The sequence below is a fragment of the Physella acuta genome, unplaced genomic scaffold (assembly GCF_028476545.2).
Source record: "Physella acuta isolate Inbredline_101_S28 unplaced genomic scaffold, ASM2847654v3 ptg001776l, whole genome shotgun sequence".
Taxonomy (NCBI): Eukaryota; Metazoa; Mollusca; class Gastropoda; family Physidae; genus Physella; species Physella acuta.
In genome coordinates this window covers 26,842-39,619 of record NW_026733286.1, presented here as the reverse complement: position 1 = coordinate 39,619, position 12,778 = coordinate 26,842, and the positions used below count along the sequence as shown (strand labels likewise).

General features: G+C 41.2%; 1 protein-coding gene across 9 annotated transcripts in view; it reads left to right on the top strand.

The window, feature by feature from the left end:
- The window catches only part of LOC131930434 (ras-related protein Rab-3), a 63,694-nt gene that overhangs the window by 43,301 nt on the left and 7,615 nt on the right, over nucleotides 1–12,778 (top strand). For 8 of the 9 annotated variants that reach the window (XM_059286912.1, XM_059286913.1, XM_059286919.1 and 5 more), the window contains 2 exons: nucleotides 3,507–3,625; nucleotides 5,539–5,663. In XM_059286912.1, the coding sequence (XP_059142895.1) occupies nucleotides 3,507–3,625; nucleotides 5,539–5,663 (244 nt within the window). Of the gene's footprint in view, nucleotides 1–3,506; nucleotides 3,626–4,911; nucleotides 5,034–5,538; nucleotides 5,664–12,778 lie in introns of all 9 variants that reach the window. The other variant, XM_059286914.1, reaches the window with a different exon arrangement.

Here is a 12,778-nt window from a genome sequence, read left to right as displayed (position 1 = left end):
GGGGAGTGTCACGCAGCTCAGCTGGACACGTTGGTCAGTGTGTTGACACGGTGGTCAGTTGATGCGTTGGTCAGTATATGGATACGTTGGTCAATTTGTTAACGCGTTGGGTCTTTCTTTTGGCCCGCTGGTCAGTCTGTGTAAACACTTGGCAATATGTTGACCCACCCAGTAAAAGACGTCGAACCTTGAAAAAAAACCCAACCAACGCAAAGCGCCTTGTAATTTCTTAATCTGGAACAATAAATAAATAAAATGTCTTTCTATTGCTGTATGTGTGTTCGCGTGAGAACATCACCCCTCCACTCGGCCCCACCCCGGACCTCCATTCATGCTTGTGAGTGGGTCTCGCTAAAAATAACTTGATGACGTCTTTCCGCTACAGTTAATTCCCATTAAAGGAGTGGCGGTGGGGAAAGGGAGGCTAATCGATAGCCGCGTATAGTGTTCAAATATTTGAAGCATTGATCTCCGGCCACAGGGAGTACACTGGCCAGTAGCTGTGTCCGTACATGTTAGTGTGTACGTGTGTTTGTGTACAGGTTTGAGCTGTTGTGTTTTGTCGGGTTTGTGTTGAGAGTGTTTGTAGAGGGTTGTAAGGTGGCTGTTGTTGCAGCTGACAGTGATGCAGTGGCGTCGAGCTAATGTTTACCTTTCGCTAGAGTGGCTGATACAATCGCAGGCCTGTAGACCGCACGACAATAGCAGATCCATTGCTCTCCTGCCTCTTTCCTCTCTTCAACTCTTCCATTACCTCCCCTTCGCCTCGCCCACCAGCTGACGAATGTACCCCCCCCCCTTCCTACTAAAGAGTTCTAATTTGACCAGACTGTCAAGCAATGGACAGCCGAGCCAGGATGTTAGCGTGCTACAAATTCATCATCTTTTATAATTCCACCAGGGTGTGTTGGAAAAGGGGGGGGGGGGGGTCGGAGACAATATGGCGGCAGAAATCAAGGTTCCAGCTCTGAGATTCTGTGGAAAAGAAAAAAATCGATATTTCATCGATCGGGATCCTTTTATAGTGCTTTTATTTTTAAACATATAGACGAAGTGTCCCCCTCTCTCTACTCTTCCAATCTAATTTCAACCCAGATTTGTGTTTGAAAAACCTCAAGTGGTCGATATATATAGACAGGACATGTTTTTGTTGGGAGCGTATGTCTCATTGGACATATCATGGATTCTACTTGAGGCCTCGCAGGGCATCTTGTGGATTCTACTTGCTACCTTGTAGGGCAGTTCGTGGATTCTACTTGCTACCTCGTATAGCAGTTTGATGATTCTGTGCAGAGGCGTAGCGACCCTTCCCGGCGCCCGGGGACAAACTTTCATTTTGGCGCCCCCCTCGGGAGCAAATTTTCGATTTGCACCCCGCACCCCGTCAAACCTTACGATGTGCACCCCCCCCCTCAAACTATTATAATGCAAAAATGAAGCTAAAATGACATTTTAATTTGTTTTTACAACCCATTTTGGCGCCCCCTGAGGTCGGCGCCCGGGGACATATGTACCCCATGCCCCCCCCCCCCCCCCCCCCCCCATTCGCTACGCCTCTGATTCTGTGTGCATTGCCCAAGTTCAAGTAGATTGCGATACATTACATTCTCCAAAGATTGACCTTTGATAGGCCCTGTTTAATGTGTCACGTGAACGGGTCCCCTCGCTGTACCGGAAGTTGGCACAAGTCAAAGATCATGGCAGGACAGAAAGGCTAGATGCGCTTTTTTGTATTGTGACATTGTACTGGGGTCGTGTGTTTATGGCTCGGTGGGCGGGCACACACACACACACAACACACAACCCATACACAAGACATACACAACACATACACACGCATACATATAATCTATCTATCTATCTATCTATCTATCTATCTATCTATCTATCTATCTATCTATCTATCTATCTATCTATCTATCTGTCTGTCTGTCTGTCTGTCTGTGTGTGTGTATATATATATATATATATATATATATATATATATATATATATATATATATATATATATATATATATATATATATATATATATAATTAGAATTCAGTCCATACACTTCTACAGACCAATCAATACGTCATCCCGCCCCACATCCCCAACTCCACCCCTATCCCACCCCACCCCATATAATGTCTGTCTCGACCTCTGCAGATCGTTTTGTATTGATTCGTGTTTACACCGCACGACCTGATGACTTACACAATACCTTCCCCACACTTTTACACACCTTAGACTTTCATACACCCCACATTTTCACACACCCCACACTTTCACACACCCCAAACTTTCACACACCCCACACGTTCACACACCCCACACTTTCACACACCCCACACTTTCACACACCCTACACTTTTACACACCCCACACTTTCACACACCCCACACTTTCACACACCCCACACGTTCAAACACCCCACACTTTCACACACCCCACACTTTCACACACCCCACACTTTCACACACCCCACACTTTCACACACCCCACACTTTCACACACCCCACACTTTCACACACCCCACACTTTCACACACCCCACACTTTCACACACCCCACACGTTCAAACACCCCACACTTTCACACACCCTACACTTTTACACACCCTACACTTTCACACACCCCACACTTTCACACACCCCACACTTTTACACACCCTACACTTAGCCCAAGTAAACCCATTTCGTGAGTTCCTACACTTACGACTGCCAAGATTTTAAAATAACAGAGGTCTCATTCTTGGTCTCATTCTAGGTTTTAAAAAAAACAACAGTTACGCGTACTAAAGACATCTAATGTGGTTCGGGAAAAAAAAGCCAATGACCTTTTGTTGCATTTTTTTTTGTTTAAAAAATAAATAATTAAATTCTGAAGTGGAAGAAAAGTCGATACGTAACTTATTGAATTTCTTATGACACAGTACTTTCGCATTGATTGTTACATTTAGTGCTGTACTGGTGGTAGTGATGTCCTTCTCTTGGATGACTACACATATGTATATTTTCAAACACTAGTCCACAATCTAACCGCATACCCGTCGTATGCTTTGAGCTCTTGTTGATGTTGACTGTTTTATATTTAATCGGATGACTAGGTGGGGGTGTGTGAAATTAAAAGTATTCTGTTGGGACATTTTAGTTGGGCAAGTCAGTCTGCACCACATTGCTTCTTAAAGGTACATACATAGCGATATATAGTTCTTGCTTGATCGCCGGCAAGGCAATACAGTTTTGGAGCGAGGTTGTTCTGCCTTTATGGCGCGTAAGTTAGGGTAGAGTGAGGGTCAGTTTTATGGCGTGGTCTGGTACCTATTAGAGAAGAGTTAGCATAACGACGCCTGCTAAATAAAGCTACGAAACGCTTTGTCGACGACATAGACTTATCTATGTGCTTGTTACTGGAACAGTCCCGTCCCCCCAAGGCCGCTGTGGTTCTTACAATAACGGTCTGTTCCCCCACCCCCAGTGCCGTTGTGGTTCTTAAGATAACGGTGTCTGTTCCTTCCTCAGGACACAGCGGGCCAAGAACGATATCGAACCATCACCACTGCCTACTACAGAGGCGCCATGGGGTTTTTGTTAATGTACGACATCACTAACGAGGAGTCGTTCAACGCCGTTCAAGATTGGTAAGTTTGTCTTGTTCTGTCAGGCTGGATCAGATATATATATATATATATATATATATATATATATATATATATATATATATATATATATATATATATATATATATATATATATATATATATGCCCCTTTCAAGTTCATGCTCAATAAGCCAGTTGTTTATTTGTATGCCTAGGAAGATTAACTTTTGCCCGGCGTAGATTAAGTTTAGACCCCGCTCGATTAAGACATATGGCCAACAATACCATCCAAAACCTCAGTCTTGATGATACACATCTAACAATGTGACCGCCACACGTGTGGCAGACGACATTGATTTGGCCGGGATTTTAAAAACTCTTTTTAGAAAATCTCTCAACAAAAATTGGTTTGGCCGAAGGTAGACTCGTATGTCGCAATCGTTGGAAACTTCGAGTCGAATGAAAACAAGTGTTTAACACGACCACTGCGTCTGTGTGTTCTTCACTCGCTTAGTTAGTTGACGACTGATAATAATTTGTCCTCATTATCTGTCAAATTTTTTAACCGGTGGCATCCGTCTTTAAAAAAAGTCAAATTAATTGGTGTAGTGATGGACATTTTGGTGGAAAAATTTGGTTTTGATCATGCTCTGTGCACGTCATCAATTTTAGCCCGAGGCGGCAGTAGATTTTTTTTTTTGGCTCAGTATTTGTTGAGCAAGGGTGTTGACATCATTAGTCAATGTCGTGTGGGCATCATTAGTCAACGTAGTGTTGACATCATTAGTCAATGTCGTGTGGACATCATTAGTCAATGTTGTGTGGGCATTTGTTGATATAGGGTGGGCAACATCAGTAGTTAACGTTGTGTTGGCATCATTAGTCAGTGAAATGTGGGCAACTTTTGGCAATGTCGTGTGGACATAAATCGATGTAGGCTGGACATCTACTCGATGTGTCGTGGACATCATTAGTCAATGTGTCGTGGACATCATTAGTCAATGTGTCGATACAGACTGGACATCATTAGTGAGTGTCATGTGGACATCAGTAGCCAATGTCCAAATATTGATTTAACACGCAGCTTGAGCAGCCCGCTATAATTATGTAAAAAATAAAAATACACACGATCAGCTTTATGCACATGCACGCAGCGTGTGTAGGCGCAGATGATTACCGTGGCTAAAAGCTAATTGTCACTGGTCAACCATGCCGCACCTGGGCAGTCTAACCTGCCCACATCAGCTGTTTTACACCCCAGCCTGATTAGCTGTGTAGTTGGGTCAGTCACGTGCTCCCGTTGAGTCCAGCCTTGACCTTACACCAGGATCTACCAGATCAAACTCCACACCTGCTACAATATCCCTATCGTGCTGGTGGGCAGCAAGAGCGACTCCGACGACAGGGAGGTGTCAACCGCTGACGCTCAGAGCTTGGCCAGCAGGCTTGGTTGGTACACGCGTTCTGATTGGTTCAATTTCCTGTTCACGTGACTGGTTGCTTCTGTTCAACAATATTGAAATTTGCATTATTATTATTGTTGTTACCCATACGCAGATATCGTAAGGTCATGACGTATGGACTTTGTTAAGTTCAATTAATGATTTGTTTTTTAAATTTATGTTCTTGTTAATTTTATTGAAAGAGGAGAGCTTGTCAGTAATTCGTCCATAAGTCTAGGCCAGACAGGATGTTTACATTCAAGCTCTTGTTTGAATTTTTTTTTTAAATGTTCTAAAAGTTGTTTTTTTTCTTACACCCATCCCCGTACCTTGTCCACCTCATCTTGTACCATCACCATCCTTCTCCCCCAACCACCACCTCTCTACACGTGCCCCCCCCGCCCTACCCCTCCCATTGGACGCCCATATTCACCATTGCTGTTGGCATTGGCTGACTGCCTTCTGACCATAATGGCTGCCGGACGTTTGTCACGTGACCTGGGGGTCACCAGGTGCACACAGATCAAGACCTACTCCTGGGACAACGCCCAGGTAGTTCTGGTCGGCAACAAGTGTGACCTCGAGGACGAGAGGGTCGTGTCCACTGAGAGAGGGAAGCAGTTAGCTGACCAGTTAGGTGAGTACATAGCCCAGCTCATCGTGTACAGGGTGTGTACACATAGCCCAGCTCATCATGTACAGGGTGAGTACACATAGCCCAGCTCATCATGTACAGGGTGAGTACACATAGCCCAGCTTTACAGGGTGAGTTCACATAGCCCAGCTCATCATGTACAGGGTGAGTTCACATAGCCCAGCTTTACAGGGTGAGTACACATAGCCCAGCTCATCATGTACAGGGTGAGTTCACATAGCCCAGCTTTACAGGGTGAGTACACATAGCCCAGCTCATCATGTACATGGTGAGTACACATAGCCCAGCGCATCATGTACAGGGTAGTACACATAGCCCAGCTCATCATGTACATAGTGAGTACACATAGCCCAGCTCATCATGTACAGGGTGAGTACACATAGCCCAGCTCATCATGTACGTCGTGAGTACACATAGCCCAGCTCATCATGTACAGGGTGAGTACACATAGCCCAGCTCATCATGTACAGGGTGAGTACACATAGCCCAGCTCACCATGTACAGGGTGAGTACCCATAGCCCAGCTCATCATGTACATAGTGAGTACACATAGCCCAGCTCATCATGTACGTCGTGAGTACACATAGCCCAGCTCATCATGTACAGGGTGAGTACACATAGCCCAGCTCATCATGTACAGGGTGAGTACACATAGCCCAGCTCATCATGTACAGGGTGAGTACCCATAGCCCAGCTTATCATGTACACGTCATCTGACCCCTCGTCACTTGTCACCTACTGACCTCTAAAACCCCGTACGCACACAGTGTGTACACACAACTATGACGTGTACACACAAATATGACGTGGTCTGTATAATCCTATTAGTGTGGTTACAACTTTAAGGAATGTGAGCTTATCGCAATAATCTCTTCAGCCCACAATAGCAGTCAACTATCTATACATACATCTATACATAACATAGAAACATTCATGCAACTGATATTGACAACTGTTGCATTCATTAAAACATTGACATCTTTAGAGGGGGGGGATGTAGGTGTAACTAGTTGGAGGGGTAGGGGTAGCTGGATCTTCAACATTTAATACAGCGAATGTTATTGATTTTTATTTTTTTTTTAGAAAAATCTCATTAAAATTAAAAACACCTTTATACAAGACTAAGAAAACCTTTATAAGAGTGATATCCTATTGACGGTGTTCACCACCTACAACACCCACACGGCTTCAACAATCGCTAAATACAGGCTGGTCTGCTAGACATAGGCGGCACCCAAACCCTTCTAGAATAGTTCAAACCATGTTTACATTTTCAGCAGATTTAATAAACAAACCACCTGGTCCATTTCGTGTTGCACATCTAAACAATGGTCCCTGTTTGATACATAAAATACCCGACTATAACCTTATACCTTAAAAACTAACCCCCTCACAGTCTTAAAACTTTGTGTCTTGAAACTCTTCACTCTATTTGCCAACATCTGTCTTAAGCTCGGAGTCGTTGCGTAATCACGAGAGTTCCCTATTATGTTAACAAGTGGCAGTCGACCTGCAACCGAACACTTTTATTTCAGCCTAACCCAGAACGTGTATCAATGGGATGACACAAGGATGCGGCAGTTTTCAGCCCCAAGCTCTAATAATCATCAGCAGTATGAGCACGGCCGCGTTCCGTAACCTAGCAACACAAGCTTCCGGTTTTAAATGAAGCTGAGAAAAGTGTCGTGTTCCGGCCGTTAACGGAATGGTTTTTTGATGTATATCGATGAAGTTTCGCAATGTTTTTGTTGTCACGTAGATCTAAATTATTCGAATGGGTGGGAGTCTAAGATCGTGTTGTGATCGTGTTCTGTGGTGCCTGTCTTGTGACTTGTGGTTGATGATGCTTGCTGACACTGTGGGTTGTTTGTGGAGCGGGTTTCATACTTACAACATAGGTTTTAGGAAGGGTGGGGGTAAGGTTAGTTACCAGTCGGATGTGGTTGGGTCTTTTAACGGTATTGGGGGGGGGGGGGGTGTCTGCGTTAAAAATTAAAATCACGGTGTTTTCAAAGAGTTGGTAAAAAATGTATTGACCAAAATAATTGCCATAAATTAGTGCAAAGACCAGAGTTTCTTTCATTTCTCCGGATGGGGGAGGGGGGGGGGGAGGCGACCATGAAACACTGGTTGAAGTATATATTTTTATATTTAGTCAGGAGGGGTTGGGAGTGGATTTGCTCGGGGGAGCGAGGTGGAAGGTGGTGTCCGTGTAATCCCTAACCCCCCCCCCCCCCCACCACCACCACCAAGTGATACCTGAAAGATACACTGTTGTGACGGAATCTACAGTCACATCCTGTGTTTTTATAACGCTAACCAAATCCTAACCGGACAGCCTTCTACATGGGAGTAATTGTTGTATGGCGTGTTACAGTATGACACGGTGTCAGATTAGGTTAGAGGGGAAAGGTCACGATATGCCACGGATTTAAATGGTGTGTTGAATTAACGTGCGATGTTATGTGTACTGTGTTTATGGGTATGTACCTTGTGTTGGCTGCGTGTGTTGTGTTATGATGTTGCGTGTCGTATCCTGGTCGCGTGTGTTAATGGTGTGTAGTGTGGTGTGTTAGTGTGGTGTGGTGTGCTAGTGTGATGTGTATTGTGGTGTGCTAGTGTGATGTGTATTGTGGTGTGCTAGTGTGGTGTGCTAGTGTGATGTGTATTGTGGTGTGCTAGTGTGGTGTGTAGTGTGGTGTGCTAGTGTGATGTGTATTGTGGTGTGCTAGTGTGGTGTGTAGTGTGGTGTGCTAGTGTGGTGTGTAGTGTGGTGTGCTAGTGTGAGTAGTAGGGGACCAGGCTTGCATTACTCAGCGCTCTCTAGTCTGTGATTTTTGTTTTGTTTTGCTCAGCCCAAGCTAAGTTCTTGATGGTTGCCGCACTGAAAAGTTGATCATTGAAGCTAGCTAGCCGTGCTGGAACTTGATTAATGATGCTAGCTCTGTTTTTAACTTGATTATTAAAGTTAGTCATGTTGAAACTTGAAAATTGAAGTTAACCATGTTGTAACTTGATTATTGAAGCTACGCACTTGATTTTTCCCTGGTTTCGGGCTAAATGTCACACGATTAAAAAAAACTTTTTGTTGTGCGATATTGACGTCCAATGTTTTTTTTTTTTTTAAACTGCTGGGACCGTACAATAATGGCAGCCGTACACGGTGTTTTGTTGGCCTTTTTCTCTTTAGAAACATTACACAAAAAAACTCAACACAATTATACCAATTTTAAAATCTTGTCCAGGGGAGTGTGGAATATTAGAGTGTTCGTGGATTGTATTGTCAGAGCGTTCTGTCCATGGTTCGTGGTTTGTAACAGGGTTCGTGGTTTGTAATGTCAGAGGGTTTTTATGTTATACATCATCAGAGGGTTTAATGGTTTGTAAAATCCGATGATTAATGCTGGGTTATAAGTTAATTTACGACACATGCAATCTGTGAAATGTATAGACGATTGGGAGAGGAGGGGGGGGGGCGTAAGTTCTGTTCAATACTTGACAGAAACAACAAACGCCTACTCGAAAATCCAATTTTCAACTGGGCTTGAAGGAAAAACAACATACACAATCTCTGAACCACTTGTCAATTTTTTTTTGTTTACTGACATAACATGACATTTTTTATTGATGTAACCCCCATTGATTTAATTAGCGCAAAATCTTGCCTGTCTTGGGCTTACGTGTTCATAACGTTAAGTTAAAGAACTTGGTTGTTATTGCGAAATAACCTTATTAAATTACGTCAGAACTACCCCCCACCTGCTCAATTACGTCAGAATAAACGACTATATCTGTTACGTAATGCACGATTTAACACGCTTGAAGCATTATTCTGTGGGGGTAGGGAAAGGACGGGGTTTGTTAAAGCTCCTGTAGTTTGAATAATGCAGCAGTAGGCCTACTACCCTAGGAGGCTGTGTCGGTTCGACTCCACAGTTACAAACTAGTCGGTTGTTTGCGTCCTTTAACGTAGGAGGTACTAGTAAATATGGCTGACACACCGTAATGGCATTCAAATAAAAAATACAATTTTCACAGCTGTTGCACAAATTGGTTGGAAGCTTGTGTGTGTGAGTGTTTAGGGGAGGGGTGGGGGCGGCGTATTGTTTATTTACATGGTAACGATTTTTGTATGTGGGATCGACCAGAGAATATAAAATGACATCTCCTGGGGGGAATAATTGATGGAGTTCTGAATGAGGCGGCACATTCAGGTCGCCATATTGTACGCGGTTGTTAACGCGTCATATGACGTCACGGCGCGCGCAGTGACGCACATATTATTTCAATTGCTTTTGTAATTATATTGAGCGGAGTGATTTATTCCGACTACAATTCTTTTTTTTTAAACAGAGTAATTCGTTGTAATCTTGAGTTTGTATTACATTATTGATTATTTCCTTGTATGGTATTGCTTAACCCGCTCTGAAAGCCGGGGGAGGGGTGGTGGTGGTGGAAGAAGAATAGTGGTTAAAAATATTTTCTTGGTCGGTTGTAATGTAATAAGTAATTCAGTTTGTACTTTTAACGGAACAGCATTATTTTCAGAAAAGCACACATTTTTTTGGTGTAGCATCATACATTACTGGCGTAGCAGGCATGCTACATTAAGTCCCATACATAGACACACATTCCAGTGTTGTCATTGTCATACACGGATAGTTTTTGTAGTTGCTACTTCCACACAGACTTACATAATCAACACGGTCAAGCAGTGGCGTAGCCAGGGGGTGTCATGGGGTGAGAACCCCCTCTTTCCCTTACACACCCTAGTGTGGCAATTTTTTAATGTCACAAACCACATTTTGATGTTCTTGAAATAGTCATTATACTGTTTGTGTGTTATTTTGTTATGTGCCCATGCACACATACACATAATACAAGTCAAAACATATTAGACCCCCTTTGCAATTATATTTACATATTTGAAGTTTCATTTGTCAAAAGCAGTTTTTAACAAAAGCTCACATTTAAAGAAAATAACAATTTATTGGAGTTTTATTTTCAGCTTATGTGACAACACATTATTTTTATGTTATTTTATAAACTTTCATTCATCCTAAAGTAATTAGTTCTGAAGTTGATGCCTTTTATTAATTATAATTAGGCTCGTTATCATAATATTGAATTCATTTCTCTCCTTCATTATCTTATTAATTAAAGTTATTGTAGTTGTAGCTGTTTATAAGGCATAGATCATTTATGTATTCATATAAAAAGTTGGTCAGGTAGAACAATTATATTTTTTACAATGAAAATTTTCCCCAGTAAAGACTTACCTTGAAAATTAACTCCAAAAAAATGCACACAATCAGTAAATAAATAAATTAACTGAAAAGTGAAGTGTAACAAATTAAATAGTTACATGATGTTTGATGTCAACTTCTGTTACATCATGATGTGAGAGTAGTATTTTAGTGATATTTTGCTTGACATTTACTGTCATTTGACATGACATTTACTGTCATTGAATATCATATTTCCAATACTTTTGTTTTTTTTATACCAAGTCAAAAAAATGGGGAAAGGAATTATTCAGTTCAGTATCTACCCAAACATGATGTATATTTCATGTTTTGCTGTCGTAGGTTCAGTTTTAGGACTTAAAAAAGGTAAACGTATTTACTATACATGGATGGCGTCGCCTAAAACTAGTGGCCATTTATAGCTCATGATTCGCCTTATGAGACAGCAGTATGTGATGTATGGTTGATGGATGCAGCAGCTGTAGCATTTGACTCACAAATTGTCTGGGATATTCATCTCTCCCAACACAAATACATGAATGTCTGGCATTACGTATAACAGGTAGACTAAAACATCCTGACATTGCATATGACTGGTAAACTAAAATATCTGGGCATTATGTACAATCAGGGCAATTAACTATTGTGGCATTATGTACAACAGTAACACCAAAACATCCTTGCAGTGTTTTCATCTCGTATATTTTGATGTCATAACTAGCTTAATGCCTGAGACCATCTTGTCATAAAAAAATTACTTCTTTAGTTTCCACCATGATACCCAGTCTATTTTGAACTTATTTTGGTAATAAAATTTCTGTTTTTTCCCCCTTCTCAACGCTATAGCTCTCAGTCTTCTGCCAATTAGCTCCCCTTAACTCCCCCTTGGCTGTCTTGGCGTGTCTGGTCTCGGAGGAGTTTCCTGGGAAAATAAGATCATAATAAACCAGTGGCGCCCCCTGTTATCCTAACAAACCAGTGGCTCCTCCTGGCTCCATTATATTTAGCAAATCCCAAGGCTGTTGACAAGACTTTGACTTTTATGTTTTAGTCCATAGCTCTTCAACTATCATTTTACAATATTTCTGTATCAGTATCTTAATTTTAAGTCTTGATAAAATCCATTGTAAAAGGTAGTTTGTGTATGTGTATATATATATATATATATATATATATATATATATATATATATATATATATATATATATATATATATATATATATATATATATGTATGTATGTATATATATATATATATATATATATATATATATATATATATATATATATATATATATATATATATATACACACACACACACACACACATACAACACTCTTGCTAGCCCATCTAGAAACAAATAGAAGTATAAAGTTTGGAGTAAAAAAAATAGTTAACTGTTTCTTGTTCTGTTGCAGTCATTATCTCACTCTTCACTGCTGAAGTTACACAATTACTTCTGCTAACATAAGGGAAAATCTGCCTCATAATTGCTGGATTGTTTGCATGATTAGAGTGCAGTTAGCATACAGAAATACATCTGGGGTGGGCTGACATGGGAAGGGAAGGGCTAATTATCCAAGTGATCCATTTGGACAAATGCCACACATTCCATTCAGGAAGGTCCAGAAATCACATCCCAGAGTTCATAGAAATATCTTGCATTTTAAAATTTTGTTATTTGTTTTTTTTTTCTATTGTTTCAAAATTAATTAAGAAAAGAAACTGTAAATGCTATGTTTATATAATTTCCTGCATAGTAATATTTGTGTGTTACAAACAGCATTTTGTAATAATAGTATTGTTTACTTTAACCTTTTTGGTCATATCCATATTTATTTCTTTAAATT